The following is a 17,659-nucleotide window of genomic DNA, read 5'->3' as shown; positions in this document are numbered from 1 at the left end:
TTTATCTCCCAATTAGTCTCTCAATGAATCTACCAGTTATTTGTTCTATAAAATGATGAAAAATGGTGCAAAATGTCTTTTAGCGGTTCCCAAAGCCCACAATGACGTCTTCAAATGAATTACTGTCATAGAAGGAAAAAGAACCCAGAAAATATTCACATTTAAGAAGCTGAAATCAGAGACCTTACTCAAACTGGGCAACTAATTGATTAATCCTTGCAGTTTTCCCTCCATTAAAAAAGAAAAATCTTGTATTTGCAGAAAAGGCATCCATTTTTCATGTTATTCAAAAAGTCAGAACTGTCTCCATATCAACTGATCCTTTGTTTGTTTAGTTTCATTTATTTCACCCCTTGACCACAAGGGAATGTGCCCTTTAATGACCATTATTCAACACAGTATTTAAAAATAGTATGTTCCCATGGCAGTTTCAGAAGCACCCGGTCCCTGATGAGCTCCAGATGTTGTCCAGATGTGCTCTCCAGTGGGCAACACTAGTAGGCTTAGACAGGAGCACACCACCACTACTACCACCACCGCCGCTGCCACCACCATTTGGAGCCAAAACCAAATCTATACGCCTTCCTCTGAAGATTGGACTGATCCAAATATGGCAGTTAAATAGCTCTCTGGTGGGTGCAAAGAATTTCTCATTAATTCTCTCCCACGTTCTCTGCATCCATCGCGATGAGTCACTATGTTCAGAGTTTTCAGGGTGAGTCAGTTTTTCTCTTGAGTGACACAGGATGGCTTTTCCACTTAACTGCAGAAAAACGCAGTTGACCACGAACTCTGTTAAAACGCCTGAAGTGATTCAACGACAGTTTTTTAGGATTTTGCTTCATGAAAGCTTGATTCATTAACATTAGCCATTTACTCTTCTGAATAAAATATATTATCTGTTTTCTAACATGAGGTCACTGGTGCCAGGTCACTTCCACTAATCCAGCATTCACTGAGAATCTTAACACTTCTCTTTATGTATAATTATCATATAGTGCCCCCCAGTGGATTAACGCAGCGTTACAATCTGGTGACAAAAATCACCTGCATGTCAGCCCATGTTTTTGACAGTAGTATATTAGTTATTAACATTCAGGTAACAATGCCCCTTTGGATGACTTAGAACTGTATTATAGGTCTTTGCAAAAGACATTACAATATTCCCTCCTATGTACAGCTGCATATATTACATTTTCTGCTGAGGCATCCAATGTTAAAAGTACAGTCAATCCTATGATAAATTTAATAGATGTGACTCTTGAGACAGAACAGTGTAAAATAAAAATTTGCAACAAAGCGTAACCCACTTCAGTCTAAAATATTTGTGATTTCCAGCATTCAAATATAAAATTTTAACAGTACATCAGTTCAAAGTCTTTTCAAAGACCAAGTTTATCTAGTCCAGTGCAGGATAAGCTTGATCCAAAGTCCCACTATACTTTTTAATTTTTCAGTGGGAAGGCTCACTTGTCTTCTCCATCCCCATTCCACGTCAGAAAAATGTTCATCTTGTTTAAATTTGCAGTACGAGAGCCTGCGTGGCACAGTGTCAGACAGCCAGCCCGGTCACAGTCTGTGTTGGGATTAATGCTTCATCCTGAAACTGTGCATTTCCTCCTGTGTGGGAAAGACATTTAACAGTCAGTTACACCAAAGGCATGATCTTGGGATCCGCAACTTCTGTATTCTTTCTTGCGGCAGTGCAAATGAATGCAAAGCTCAAGTCATGCCTCACTGACCTGCAGTGTCATTCGTTTGCTTCTCTCCTCCCTCAGTTCTTCTTTCACTTCCTGTATGTCGCGCCTGATCAAAAGAGACAGACACAAAAAGAGGAGTTTGCAGACATGAGTATGTAGGTAAAGACGTTCAAGTCAAATGAATAAAACTAATAGGTCTTGATCGCTCTATTGGAGGTTTGCCATTCAACATGTCTTTCTTAACAGCAGCTATAATTCATAATTTTGTAACAATGTATCAAATGGCAATGTAACAATGAGAAAGGGGTCGCTCGTAGTGATGAACCTACGGAGAGTTATCACCAAAATCTGCAGCTCTTCTCGGCTTTACAGAGCTTTAGAGTTGTGCTGTGCAGCCCACAGCGTTACCATTTTGTTTGCTCTCGCAGCTTTGTTTTTGGACACAGAAGGCAGCTGTTTTCAGTGAAAAGCTCTGAAAACTCTCTGTACACTACCTGCTATGCACCAACCAACAGACGGACACAGATAACGGCAAGCATGTAGCAGCTAAAAAGTTAATATTGGACTGACATTCATCATGAGGCCAGAAAAACAACTCCAAATGAATGATAATTTTGTTCTGTAACTGCCGGTGAGTGAAAATGAGCAACTGTTCGCCATATTAACGAAAAATGTAATTATACAGTATGTCAAAGTTGTGTTTACAACTCGTTTCTGCTGCCCGCAAGTGGCCATAAAAATCTTCTACAGCAGCTTTAAATACAAAGATGTAAATCTAAAGTGAGAATAAGAAAATTTCCCGTCATCTTGAGAACAAATGTCAGATCACAACAGATTTTCTGCAGGCTGGTACAGTATCACTGCACTACATCTTACAGATAACCTCACAGAACATTTTTTAAATATTGTGACTGCTGACTATGAATAGGTACGCTATCTAAAACCTGACAAGCCAACTGTTCCAGACAGATAGTGCACTTCTCTGATTGAAATCGTGTCGACAATGGCGTGGCATGTCATGTTGGTGATGTGTCATATTAAAGCAAATCCATTTTATCTTCCCACAATGGAACACTTATGTTTAGTAGACAGCTTTTATTGCTGTCTAAGGTTTTAAATTGGTCACTTACTGTGTGTGCTAGTGTCCCTACACACCCCCAGAAATTCATTAGGGATAAGAGTATCTGTCTATGCGATTTCTTAGTTAGGTAAAATGGGGAACTTGAGTGTTATGAAGTGCCTCTGTGATTCAAGCAACACAGTGTCATACTTAAATGACTTAATAGGCCAACTGACTCCCAAACCCACGTATATGACAATTCCCAAAAAGATATATATGACCACTGGCCAGAGCTGGGTTTAGATGTCAAAACTTCTTGGTTGAGTTTGTACACTACGTATTTGACACATCTTAAGTATGTTAAACATTCCCACATTACAAGTACTACTCACTCATGTCGTGTCTGTAGCAGCTCCAGGGCCATCCTCAGCTCTTTAATCTCACTTTGCAGGCTTTCCATAGTTGGCTCTTCTTTATGCGTCACAGTTCTGCCATCCACAACTACTTTGGGTGGTGTTGGTCGAACCGGAGGCGGCGTCCTGGGCCGATGATCAGGCTTTGCAGGTGATGGCAGAAGGTTTTCTGTACTCTGCAATGAATAAAATGACTTTGCTTGATATTGTAGAGACCACTGAACTTCATTGGCCTCAAGATTAAATTATTTCCGCATCCAAGTGAAATGTAAAATGCACCGGGGGTCCTTACTGAAGCAGTCAACAACACAAACCTTTTGCATGCCAGGCCATTTCTCTGTCTGGAACTTTTTTGGCAATAATTCTGGTTCTGTCTGGTCAGTTACATTCTGGGCCTGCAATGGAACGTAAGTCATGCCTTAAAGTCAAACATTTCTAGCAATCAGTCAATCCTCACACCCTGCCTGTATTATGCCAATTTTATATTGTTATATCTGTCTTTGGGGCAGCTTTGTACAAACCACAGGAGGATATTTCAAGGAATTATCTTCTTAATTTCCCAGAATGACTTTTGATCATCCCTAGAGATCAGGACAGAACTTGTTGCTATGGGTGTACAGTTGGCATGTGAGCGACTTATGAAAACTTGTGTTTATCACTAAGGCTTTATTCTTGTTCAAACATATCTTGTGTCTACATTGCATTCTGATCTATTGAGAGTGCAAGTGCAGAAATGATTTTTTCTTCCTCTCTATCAATGATGACTGCTGTACCTTAGTAGTAGTAGAGCCTAGAAAAGGACTTTCTTGAATATTTATCACTCATAAAATATGAGTTGTGCTGAAAATAACCTGACAACATCTGGAGTGCAGAAAACGTGCCACCGAACCACCAAATGGACCTTGAAACGCAAGGTACCTCCTAAATGTGTTTGTTCCATTGACAAAAATGTTCGTACTTATATGTGGCAAGTACGCACAAGATAAAGCAGGGAGTTGCCTCATTGTTGCAGTCGTAATCACAAGTTGCAAAGGTCATCTAAAGAAATGGTGTTTAGCATTACTCATGTGGTTTGGCAGGTTGTCAGAGGTTCATGCCTCATTTTCAGTATATGACTTCTCACTACTATACTGGTCACACCTCAAGCATGAATCAGTGCAAGTCGGTCACTAACCTGGATCGCTGTGACCAGGCCTGATGGTGGTCTCCTCTGCGGGGGTTTGGCTCTGTTTGCTGTGGGATGACTCAGCTTTTCAGTTTGGACATCCACTCCGTCAAAATGGTCGGCCTCTTTCTCCTCTGGTTTTGTTGAAACAGGAGCCACATCACCGTTGGTTCTACTGAAAAAAAAAAGAGTAATATTTTAGAAAGATTAATATTTATATCAACTTTAATTTAATTTAAAAAATATCGGCTTATGTGCATGACCAGTGCCCATGAGCCTATTTTATGTATTGTTTTGGTTGTGTGGTTATCTTATTTATGTTTGTTATTCATTGAGTATCCTTAATAATAAATAACAGAATAATAATAAATACAAATGAATTGCTCTTTGAAAGTATGTACTTTAATTGTATATTATATTATCATTACTTTAGTGATAATAGCATTGATTATTGCAATTATTTCTAGGACAATGTATCAGCTAACAAAAGTAGTTATTGGGACAGGCCTGGTGGCATCGTGGGTGATGTACAGGATGTTGTTCACATTCTCAAAGGAAAAAAAACACTTTAAATGTGGTTTCCAGTTTCTGAAACTGAAATGGGTGCAGGTGCAGAGCATGGCAGCTGCAGTGCTGCAGTCATGAAGTCTCTTGTCTTATTTTGCTCTGGCATATGTTTTTATAGCTCGTATACAGTGATGGCAGAAATCTTCAATAACCTTTTATTTGTTAGATCTGATGTGAGGGATATAAAGAATCAGCCTTGAAGTAAAAGTATTTGTATGGAAGCTGGAAAAGTATCCTTTCCAAATGCATTTGCTTGGAAACAATCTTCAGAAAAAGCTCCTTCTCCATTAGCAGCCCCCTCAAGACAGGGCTGTTTTTGTTTTCTCAGTTGTGTGTGTGTGTGCCTGCTTGTGTGTGTGTTTTGCTCAGGAAACAGGAAATGGGCTGCTCTCGTCTGTTTAGGCCCGATCTGACTCATCCCAGAGTTTCCAATGAGCCGCTAAAGGTCGGGCATCCTGGCATTCTTCTTTAAGGACACCATGGCAACTGGTGGCAGCAACCAAAACCTTTAAAATCTAAAGGCGCCACTCCCGGTGCCAGACCAAAGAGGAGAAAGTGTTCCTGACATTTCCTAAGGGCCTTTTTACTTTGGAAAGGTTGCAAATGAATCACAGTTCATGTCCCTGAGTTGGAAGACTTTTCTCTAGTAAGTTTTCAGTGGTTTTGCATTAAGATTCGTCGTGAGACACAACAACAGGGATGCTTTCACTCACTTGGCTAAAAGCTTGTTGGGTTTGTCTTTGACTGGAGGCGGGCTGGGCCTGGGGAGGGTTGGCAGCTTGACTTTGGTTGGAGGATTGCTTCTCAGGTCCTTAACCTCTGGTTTATCATCTGTAAAGCAGATCCATAACATTACTCTACAACATATTGAAGGGGCGTGTCACTTATAATGTTACAATTATAATAAAAGCCATATATACCTTTTATCTTTGCTGGACCACCTTTTTCCATCGCTGATGGCGCTGGCTTCACTGGAAAAGTAGCAGTGAATGAACCATTACCACAAAGATGCATTTGAGATGAAAGGCTACAGGTTTTTTTAATTTGGTTATCATGAAATGAGGAAGTGACTGTGCACAGTGAAGCGCAGACATCCTACATCGGTATTTCCGCAGACAAATATTGTCACTTTGGATCCATTGATTATCTTAAAAAAGTTGCACACAACAACTACTTTGAAGGTGCTCTCAATCTGCAGGTCATTTCCAAGCTGTCGTTGCAGAAAATTAGTTACCAACTATTTTGATAATAGATTAAGATAGATTAAGTCTTTTTTATAGCAATTAAAAAAAAAAAAACATTTGCTGGTTCAAGCTCCCTAAATGTGAGGATTTTCTGCCGTTCTTTCTTTTCTGGGTTTTGGACTGTTGGACAAAAGAAGTAATTTGAAGATGTCAATTTGGGCTCTGGGAAAATGTGTTGAGCATTGACATTCACATTTTTTTTTTTTTTGACATTTCAAAGACGAAATGGAAAAATACTACACATCTATGTCATAAGACGTGTGTGTAGGAGAGGGACGAGTAGATCAGAAATGTATTTTTGCAAGTTAGACAGTGTGTGGGAGTTTGCTTGCAACTTTTGACATTCATAGACAAAAAGAACAAAAAAATAATTGTGAAGATAATCAGCAGATTTAACCATAATGAAGGTAATTGTTAGTTGCAGCCCTGATGCTATTGTGTGTAACAAAATGAATATGTAGTAGGCTGTTTCTAAGAGGAGCATGCCTGCTCAGCAGATCTGCCTCCGATATATGTTAGCTTTAACACCTCATGCAGGTGCAGCCTCTGCTGTAACAAATGCACTCTATCCATCGTCTGTTCTGATTGTTAATGTATTATTGGTTCATTGAGTTCACTTGGGGGAACTGACAGTAAAAAGCTGCTGGCTTATTGTATTAGTCAAACAGAAGGATTTGCATTTGTTTATCCCTGAAAGCATTATTGTTTAATGTGGTGGAGAAAAAATGCTTCTGGTCTTTTAATTAAACTATAATCTAGTTTATGAGCAGTTGCGTGGGAAGGCAAAGTTGTGTACATCACTGGAGCAGCACAGGTCACAGCTGTATCCAATAGCACTGCAGTTACAGTTCCCAAGGGTCTCAACAAGTTCATCAGGGACAGTCACTCTGGCTCAGCTCATAGAAAAATACAGCCTCGGAGAGGACTTTGCCTTGGAGCCTGAGAGAATAGATGTTTGAATTAGGCAGCCTCAGTGAACTGAATGTAATGTTAGAGAGGTTCTGTTTGCCATGCAAGTCAAGGGCTTATCTCAAACACAAGAGGTTCAGGAACCTGGTAACAGTCCTGCTAAGTAATATATAAACACAACTCACAAGTCAAACTGCACTAATGCATAGCCCTCACAAAAAAAAAGAGTAGCCTACAATACTTTGCATAACACTTAGGACTCAGAGATGCATAACAGACCGAACGATAACACAGGAATCCTACCTTGTGTGTTCAAAGCATTGTGCAACATTCCCTCTCAAGCAAACCATCCACACAGCAGCAGTAGCTCAAGTGTTGCCTCTTGTGCTGGTTGTGAAAATCTCTGTGACAGAGCTCTCCTCCACACCCCCTCCCCACCCCCTGTGTTTCCTCCAAGACTCCTGAACTGTGTCACGTGACCAGTCTAACCATCCCCCAACTGAGTGCGAGACTTCCTGTGCAATTCTTGTGAGTGATACTGTGTGGAAAAAAAATCTGCGATGAGAGCAATGTTGTGGCATACACAAAATATGAGGCCGTGTTGATATGCAGTTAGTTAAGGTGACACCTTTGAGTAGCCGAGCTCTTTGTGCGAAACTGTTTCCCCTGCCTGTTTGACGACAAATAATTGAATTTGGTGTACGGAAGTGTAACAACATTTTTTTTGTTTTGTTGGTAGAAAAAATGACTAAATGTGCATCTTGCACCACATGCAACACTCCTCTGCTGAACCTTGACAAGAAGCCACATCCTGCTCTGTGTGACTAGCAGATTTGATTTCAACATCGTCTTGTTTCAAAGGCTTAAGTCGTTCGCTCTTTTTTAAACCACAACACTAAAAAGAGTATAATTTTGGCTTCCATTACTGTGAGAACAGTAAGAAAAATGACAGCAACATGTAAAAAAAATTTGAAAAATCTAAACTTTTACAAGTGTAGCCGCCAGTGTAACACAAGAAAAACCCTACAACTCAGAATTCCTGCAATCGCTGCATTGATTCAAAGTTGATCACAAACCTAACAAAATCTACAACAGCACAATAACAAATTGTTACTGTCTTCCTGTACAAGATAGGATATCACACTGCAGCTACAACAAGATGTGTATGTTTGTTTTGTGGGTGAGTTCCGCGTTAATGAGATCACCAAACTTGTGTGGATCCAGTTAAACAAGTCTGCCTGCCTGAATTCTTTTGGATCATGACTCGATAAACACTTCTTGTCAAGACATCTGAGCAGACTGTCAGTTTGTGACGCACCATTGTGTAAGGTTTATTTAACAAGCACAAGGTCACTGCAGGGAACATGTTAGCATAACTCTTGTCAGTACTGGTAAAATGCATTTGCATCAAAATATACCAAATATTAAAAATGAAAGTACTCATAGGCAGAATGGTGTACTTTATTATTGATGTTTACTTTAACATTTCACATAACCTCGTTGTCTAGATCTGCGCCATGTGAGCAAACCAGTCAGTAATGTTGCAAATTAAATGGCTATGGTGGCCAGACAAATTACTTAAAGTAGCTCGTCCTTGGAAGACGATACAATGGGGGTTATAGCCAGCAACATGGCAGTTAAGGAATTTGAGTCAAAAATGAATTCATTTATTTAATGCAATATTATGTCTTAATGTTTTTAATGGAGAAATGTGTACGCTATTTCATGTCTGGCTAAAGCATTTAAAAACTGAGAAAAGAGATTGCAGTTTAAATTGTTATTATGATTTGATGGATGGTGATATTATTTTTTGGCTGTATGGCCCTTATTTATTAGTTGATTAAAACTATATTAATAATTTGAATTATTATTGCAAAGCAACTAGTAGCTAAAGCTCTCCGATATATATAGTGTAGTGGATACAAAGCATAAAGTAGCGTTAAATATAATTACTCAATTAACAAACACGAACAACTAAATTGTACTTCTATTTTAGGCAATATCTTCAAAACACAATATATATCTTGATATTTTTAAATCTTCTCAAAAGCACTTCAATGCTAGGACAAAATCAAATATCACAATATTTTTGACCAAATACCTCTGTTGATATTGTAACAATATTATAGATTTAGGACTGTTCACAAAATAGTAACACAATGACATTTTTGATAAATCATCAGTTATGTGGATATAATGACGAATAAATGGGTATAGAACAATGGCGGGGTAGGTTCAGAAAATAGCATCATTTTACTGTAATGCAGTCTTTAAAACCAGGAAAAGACAACACTTGTATCCAAAATCTAAGGCGACATTTAGTCTCATATCACGATAAGGATATAATATTGATATATTGCCCAGCCCTATTAAATGCAGCTCTTGAGTTAATGTACTCCACCACTGAGTAAATGAACATAGATGAAAATGGAGTAAACAGATGTATAATTGGCTAAATTTGTGAATTAATTTGGAGAAACATTCTTAAGGGGCTTCGAGTTGCTTCAGCAGCACATTAAAATAATGACATTGACCAGGAGGCCATTTTGGCTGCTTTTATACCAAATGCAGAACCCGACCAAAATCACTGCCAATTTCTCCATCTGCTTAAACAACACTCCATCACAGTCCAGACTGCCAGCACACTGCCAGGCTAAACACCACTGCAGCCAGACGTCGTGAGTCAGAGGAGAACCTCTTCAACATGAAGCCTGGTAGCTCCCCACTCTGTCAAACAGTGTTTGTTTCTGTGCTGCTGTGTTTGATCAATGCAGCACACATGCTGTTCTCTTACCTGAGGGGTTCTTGTCGACGCTGCGCGCAGGCGGTTGGCTTGTGGTCCCAGACTAGAGGAGTAGAAACGGAAAACTGAAACAGGTTGGCAAGTACGTCCCCCTTGTGAACTGAAAGCATCTCTATTTCACACACTCTTTCCACTCAGGGAATTTTCAGTGAGTAATTCCAAAACGGAGGATGTTAAGGACAAGCCTGACTCACTGCATGCTGCTTGCAGACTTGCTAAAGTGAGACAAATACCAGCCAGCAGCAGCTACTTTGCATTAGGAAACATTTCAAAATAGTAATAAAAAGGTAAAGCAAATATGAATTACTATAAACCATGTCCATGGATTCATGGTAGCACAATGCAGTTGTCAGATCTTGAAAGGGGTAAAAGTCCAGTCCAACAGGGATATTCTCGAGACTGTGTTTTAGTCCACTCACTTGCAGACTGTCCACCGGTGGTATCACCATGACAAAGTTATCAGGAAAGAAGCCACAGCGTCCGTTTAGCTCTCCCTCCCACCAGCCTTCATCTTCTGTTTCCTTCACATGGAGATTAAAGAGACACATCAGAAGTTCAAAGACGGCAGAGTCCTTTGGGACGTTAAATTGCTGCACAAGAGGTTACCAAAAGGTCGCGTCAGACGCTGCTGCCTTATTATCGTTTTTTCTAAGAAGGTATCTCAAAAAATCTTTTCCTATGATGCAGTTTTATTTAGAGCTGCCATGTTTTATTAATCAATTAGTTGTCAATTGTTGAATTAATCGGCAACTGTATTGATAATGGATTAATTGGTTTGAGTAATTTAAAAAAAGCCCAATTTCTCTGATTCCATCTTTTTTAATGTTAATATTTTCGGTTTCTTAACTCCTCCATGACAGTAAACGGAATAACATTCACATTAACATTTGAGGATAGCTTTTGGAAACACTGGACTGAACAACTGATGAGATGATTGAGGAAATAACTGGCAATAAAATTAACCAGATGTTTTAGCTCTAATTTTATTGCCACATTTGTGTCTTTAAAACAAATGGGTGGAATCTTGTCCACTGTGTCAGCTGATTTCCTTGAAATGAACACAACTGGTTTGACTGGATAAACAATCTGAAACACCTGCAAGTACTTTGTAAGAAAAGATAATGGACCCGGAGGAGTTCATGATTCTGCTTCAAAGCATGACATCATGGGAAAACATGTTCTAAACAATGTGGGAACATAACAACACAACATGCTCAAACCTTTCTCAGTATTGCAACGACATCTCCTTTTTTCATTTCCAGCTCATCCTCCGCTTTGGCCTTGTAGTCGAACATGACTTGGCAACACTCTGCCACTGAGGAGACATAGTACAAGTTATAATATGGTAAAACTGGACCTGAACATTATAGCACACCCCCGATTCCAAACAAGTTGGTACCCTGAGCCTTCAATTTCATACCCAATCATGATACTATCACCTGTAACCAATTAATCTGTTTACCTGTGGAATGTCCCAAACAGGTTTTTGTAACCCTTCCCTCGTCTTATGTTGCCCCGGTCCCAACTTGTTTGAAATGTGTTGCTGGCATCAAATTCAGAACAAGCATATCCAATTATGGCCGTGACATCCAGTGCATCCTGTCACCTACAGGAACCGGCATTTTTCATTGTAACAAGACACTAGTCCTTGCTCTTAGAGTGATTGGTATTGTGCATCGTTCATTCATGAAGATCTAGGTCAGCAACTTTAATGAGTGAATTCTACTAACGCTGTTTTTGCTTAGCCCACTTAGCTAACGCTTCTAAAGTCTTGAAAAAACAAAACCACCAACGTGCACTGAACAACATCGCAACAACCAGGTGCACTTACAAGTTTGTACAAAACAATGGCATAAGTAGGCCAACATAGGAGAGGTTGTATCACAATCGGTGTTTACAGGAGGGATGTGATAAAGGGGAGTGTCTCCCTCTGCAGAGCATGTGTGATTGACAGTAGGCGGGAAGGAAATGACCGAGAACAGATTGTCCACGAGATAATGGATCGCGGATGGCATCCTTCTCTTGGACAGATAAAAAAAAATAAAGGTAAAAAATGCTAAAATGGGTCGTCAGATATACTTGGGCAGCTGTTAATATACCTGGACGGCCAGCCCAAGTAAAACATGTGTGGGAAACACTGGGTAAAACAAATATTTTATTACTGTTTTCAATGACGACAGTGTCCCAAATTTTTTGGAATCTCAGTTTGGGTTGGCTTAAGATAGTTGAGTAATCAATAATTATTAACTCTCCAGTGAAGTTTACTGTTTCAGTGCACTGATGTCATTTTCATATCGGTCAGGCTCTAGTTTCCATGAATGATGACTCACCTTATCATCCTTCATGTTACTAACTCAGAGAATAAGCAGAAAGAGGTGACAATAAACTGGAGATAAAAGTTGTAAACCTTGATCCCTGAAGGATGTTCCACTCTGTCTTAACTCTCTGTTCAGTGATTTAACAAGCCGCATTACGGTAAAGTAATTACAAATGACCGCACCCGTAAACCATTCAGGTAAAAGTACAGGAATTACCACTTGTCACATGTTATTGGTGTGTATAAATAGACCTGTCTGGTTGCTTTTGAAAAGGTGTTCAAAAATAGAAACTGTCTAGAGTCAGGGAATCCCCCGAGGGTTTTAATCCACGATTGTGCAAATATTTTGGGAACTAGCGAATGCTTAACAGAAGCTTATGACATTTAAAAAAACATTTGAACTTACCGTTTTTTCCTTTGTTCCTCACACTGGCCCTTTGCGATTTCTTTATGTGGACAAAAACAGAGTGCGTTAAATCAACGATAAGCATTTCATAAGTTTCAGGAAAGTTGTTTCTGCTTTACAGACCTCCTTATTGAACACTGCATCAGTGAGCTTGGGTCTCGCTTTGCCCTCATTGTGCTTGCCATCTGTAAGAAAGATTAGTTTTAAGTTTACTTTGAATAACATGTAAAGAAAAAAAGGAATGAAATGACTTTACCAACCTTTAGGTGAAACAAAAATTTCATTGACAAAGTTTGAAGGAAATGCCCCAATTTTGCCATCTTTCAGTCCCATCCACCATCCATCTTCAATCTGTTGTGAAGACGATATCGAGGAGATAGAGCGTAGCAAGAAAGTGTGTGAGAGAACATTTAAAAACAACATGACTGTACTTGCACTTAACATATCATACAATCCATCAGTCTACTGAAGATCTCTGATAACTTGATGGCATTAACACTCAGAACTACTCCAATCAATTCACATGTATTTCCTTTGCTTTGTAACCCTGGTGGTCGAATACAAAGAGATTATAATACCCACTGAATCAATGAATACCTTATTTACCCAATGAAGATTAGCTGAGCAAACATTTCACCAATGCCTTGATTTACATACAAAGCCAAGCTTTTGGATACTGAGCAGCTAAAGCAAGCAGGAGGTAAATGCCTTGTTTCAGGCAACTAAACAGTCGGCTATCACAATTCCTTTGCAGCACTGTGTGGTTGTTCGAGTTCAAATGTTCAAGTGTTTGAGCAGTGATAAGAGACAGGACTGTACCTCTCTGATGATGTCTATAGTCTCCCCAACTTCCAGCTTCAGCTCGTCTGTATTCAGAGGATTGTAGGCAAACGCCACTTCACATTTCCTCGTCTGTTTCATCCTTTTCGCTGGAGAGACAAAGAATCAGCAGCCACGTCAACAGACCAATGTAAAGTTTCTATCTAGTTTCTGCTGGTCATGCTGAAACTGCAGCTCAATAATGCTGTGAGGCAGAGTAGTCAATTCAGCAAGAGTGCAAAGCACTTGGCACTCATTCACCTTCCTAACATGTCTAATCCCATTTCTAAGGCACTGTGTGTTTTTATCGGCTTCATTTTCAGACATTATAATCAGGCTTTTTTTGTGGCGAGGATGTGGTAAACATATATTTACAGTAAGCTTGCTCGCTGCACTGTCTTGCTGGGTGCATGCATCACACTGACCACAATTTTTAACACTTTTTTTTTTAGACCATAACAGTTACAATAGAAAAACCAACCTGATTTTAAATGGCACTGATGTATTTTGAGCTCAGATAAGGGGTTCATACCACAGTGTGCAATTTCTACTATTCTTTACTAAATTCATTAAAGGTGCAATACGTAAGAATTGGCCAGCTTGATTTCATCCCAACAAATGGCGACAGCATACCAACTGTTGCTAACTGCAATCCTTTTATCCATGATTGTAGCTACGGTTGGCTTGTTAGCACAGTTAGCCATGTAGCTAGCTGGAAAACCAGGGGAGTGTTGGTATTAACACCGCTAGCACAGGAGCTTTGGACAGCTAGGAGAAAGAGGTTTTCAGGCCCAGTGCTAGCTGGTTAGCATGCTAAGTTATGTAGATATCTCTTCAACACAATACAGAGACGTCGTTGATATAAAGACCAAATTGTTACTTTTTTCACATTCTGTTGATAATTTTAGTTACTTTCGAATGTTTTAAACTAAAATTGTTACATATTGCCCCTTTTAAACACTCAATATAGGAGCAGATGTATGCAGACAAAGCAGTTATGATTTATTTTTTAAAAATTGCCTTATCTTCAAGTATTGGCTCATTTTTGCCTGATAAAAGTCTTGTATCCAAAATATTGTGTGTATGGACATTTACAGAAGTCCAGTTGAATTTAGCAATCAAAATAATCCTAGAATAAAAACATCATCTTTAAAATTGTAACCCTTCACATGGACAAAGAGTGCATTGACCTTCCATTTTCTAAGCTTTTAACAGTGAAGAAAAATAAAGTGTTGAGAATTTAGACTGAGCATTGTACTTGTTCTGATGCTTCGTGGTTCCCTCTTGCTGTCACCCATCAAATAGACTGGCACCTCCTGAAATGAGAAACCAAAAACGGGGCACATTTTAACACACTGGATAGACATGAACACACATAAACACACGGCACAGTGACAGTACAACACTGTTGGCTGTGGGGTGTTAACAGACCTTGCCGAAGTTGGCAGGGAAGATGCCTCTCTTTCCTCTCAGCTCGCCCTCCAGCCATCCCTCCTCGCTGGCCTCGGTGACGTTTTTGACCACATCCCCCGCCCTCACTGTGATCTCGTCTCCCATGGTGCCCTCGAAGTCGATCAGCACCAACACCTCTACAGTGCAGTCGTAAATGGGGCAGAAAATTAGATTCTTTACACAGAGGCTGGTGTGCTTGCTTCACAAGTGATGTGTCCTGACATTTCAGAACCAAGACAAACCTCGAAGAAGTGGAGGACAGCCAAGGATATGTGCTTTGAGCAAATGTCGATTATTACGCTTAATACTGTACAGTTCTCTTCTGTCACAAGTAGAAAAACATATATTCCATGCCAGTATTGCCAGTGTTAGTAGGTCTTTCAGCGCTGACTGACATAAAGACTTCTCTGGTTGCAGGCCCAAACGTTACAGTCATTTTTGAGGCAAGAATGTCAAACATTTGCTGGTTCCAACTTCTTAAAAGTAAAGATTTGCTGCTTTTCTTTGTCATTTGTGGTAGTAAACAAAGAGTCTTCAGGTTTTGAGCTGTTGGTTGGACAAAAGAAGCAATTTGAAGATGCCATTTTGGGCCCTTTTCACATTTTATAGCCTAAACGATTAATCGTGAAAATAATCGACAATGAAAGTAATCATTAATTGCCTACTAAAAATAAGATTTTCCAGAAAACACAAACACGTTCAGTCTACATTATGCAAAGGTGTCGGGTACGTCCCACTGCTTTAGTTTATTTGCGCGCCATATAAAAATACTATCAACAGCGTTTTGTGCACACACAAAACAACCAACAGAATACAAGCAAACAGGCAGCTGAGAAGATTAAAACATCAAGAAAATCTACCAGTACTTAAGAACAGGCCGTAAAGCTGACTCACCCATGCTGTCTGTTTGTCTGTCTCCTCCGGATTTAACTGTAATTCCTTCACAAAGCAGTAAACAAACTTCTGAGTGGAAGGAGAACTGAGAGAGTGCGGTTGTCTCGTCTGAGACCGAGCGATATGGCAGGCAAGGCCCCTTCTTCCTACTTGTCAAACATTAACATTGAGCAACTTTTCCTGAGGCTAGTCATGACAAGTTAACAGCAAGGAGTAGGATGGGTCATACAGTACAGAGAGAGAGAGAGAGAGAGAGCAAGAGAGAGAGAGAAGGAGGAGAGAGGGAGGGAGGGAATCGGAGAGAGGAACAGGTAAGACAGGTTTATAGTGAAAGAACAGAGCTCATAATAAGTGAGGGTTAAACTGGAGCATGACAACATTGTTCGTCTGCGGCCATGAACATATTTGAACTGAAAGTCAGCATTCACAAGCAGCACAATTGCACTTCACAATCACCGTCTGTTGCACTGATTCATATATTCCCACACTGGACGAAATTGCAACTCAATGCCTTTTTTGTGTTCCTTGGGAGGAGTTTGTTTTTAGCGTGGGTCTTCAATGTTGATGCTCTTGTACGGCCCTTCAGGCGAAGTGGCTGGCTGTTTATAGAAAGCAGAACCAGGCTACGCAAGACTGAATTTCACACACTAAAATAAGACAGGGCAAAGAAAGAGTAACAGAAAACATATTACAGAAAGATATAAATGTAGGCTACTCTGTTACATAAAGGCTGTAGTGGTTCTAGTAACTCGGTCTTCTTCCCTTTTTCTGGCTCGAGTTGATATATAGGTCATTAGGCTAATGCATCAGACTGGGAGATCTCCCCCAGTCAAGTACTTCCTCACGCCCCTCTGTTGATTGTTACTTAGTCAGACTCACAGGATGTAAACTTTAGGTATAATAATGCCATTGGGAGCCTATTTCAGGCAGCGCTCTCCTCCCTTCCACTATTTGCGTGTTTTTTCAAAATACCCGACTCTATGGGAAACCACAACCTACATGCTGATAGTAGCAAGTTAAATTAAGAGATTGCTGTTTTTAATGTCCCCTCCCCTCTGTTTCAAAACTTTACATAACCTCATTGCCCTGTGGATCCTTGCTATGTGAACATACTGATACAGTGATATATCCCAGAGGTTGCGTTAACTGAATATTTTCCGTCACTGACTGAAATTTTCTAACAGTCATGTAAAAATCTGAAGGCTGTCTGTCATTTTGACAACACTGAGGGCGATCTAAAGTAAAGTTAGTAATTCACTGTCAATAACCACTTGTAGACAACCTGTAGAAGACAGCGACAGCGGGGTAAAGAGCTATGGACTGGAGGCCTCGGAGCACTCCTCTGGGGCAGAAGGAGTGCATGCGGGATTTCCTCTCGCTTCACGAGAGCTCACTTTACTCTTTGCTCGCTATCGTTGGCTGTAGGTAACTGCCGTTAGCTACTTGTTTCAGTTAGCTCTGGAGCTAGTGGTTGCAGCAATGGGGCTCAGCTCAGCCTGTGAGTTTGTGGCTTGTGAGCTCATCTTAGTGTTGGAGTATGGTTATATTCAGTTTGGCAATTAAAATAGGTATAAAAATATTGTGTTTCATGACATACAGTGGGGTTATTTTGTTTATATGTTAGTAACAAACTTGCCGCTCATATACATATCCCAGCTGAAACTATGGGGCTATCAGACTATCGGCTCTTTAAGTTTGAAGTGGTATTACCAGACATGACAGGCCAGGGCTAGCTGGTTAGCATGCTAACTTGAGAAGACATCTCCACAACAGTATACATAGGCCTCTTTAGCACACCAAAGCTGCGGTTTCTTCATTATGCTGATAATGTTAGTTAATTTGTTTGTTTTGAACTAAAATTCTGGCCATATCACACATGACACACACATAATGGTGCAAATGGAGAATTG

The 17,659-nt window shown here is 39.9% G+C and overlaps 1 protein-coding gene across 2 annotated transcripts; it reads right to left on the bottom strand.

The window, feature by feature from the left end:
- Window positions 1–313: 313 nt before the first annotated feature.
- On the bottom strand, window positions 314–15,852 carry sh3d21 (SH3 domain containing 21). 2 transcript variants are annotated; one of them, XM_084357990.1, is made up of 17 exons: window positions 15,750–15,852; window positions 14,835–14,992; window positions 14,662–14,719; window positions 13,404–13,513; window positions 12,845–12,935; window positions 12,708–12,769; window positions 12,585–12,624; window positions 11,082–11,176; window positions 10,281–10,382; window positions 9,853–9,904; window positions 5,826–5,876; window positions 5,619–5,736; window positions 4,348–4,513; window positions 3,488–3,568; window positions 3,153–3,349; window positions 1,743–1,806; window positions 314–1,620 (listed from the first exon to the last, which is right to left on the bottom strand). In XM_084357990.1, the coding sequence occupies exons 1-17, from the start codon at window positions 15,751–15,753 to the stop codon at window positions 1,588–1,590; spliced, it is 1,482 nt and encodes a 493-aa protein (XP_084214116.1). In that variant the 5' UTR covers window positions 15,754–15,852; the 3' UTR covers window positions 314–1,587. The 2 variants fall into 2 exon arrangements, with proteins under 2 accessions (XP_084214116.1, XP_084214117.1); XM_084357991.1 differs by lacking the exon at window positions 3,488–3,568.
- Between the last annotated feature and the right edge of the window lie 1,807 nt (window positions 15,853–17,659).

This window comes from Pagrus pagrus, assembly GCF_965226575.1.
Source record: "Pagrus pagrus genome assembly, chromosome: 7".
Taxonomy (NCBI): domain Eukaryota; kingdom Metazoa; phylum Chordata; class Actinopteri; order Spariformes; family Sparidae; genus Pagrus; species Pagrus pagrus.
Note: the sequence above shows the minus strand (reverse complement) of the source record. Positions and strands in the feature narration are given on the sequence as shown.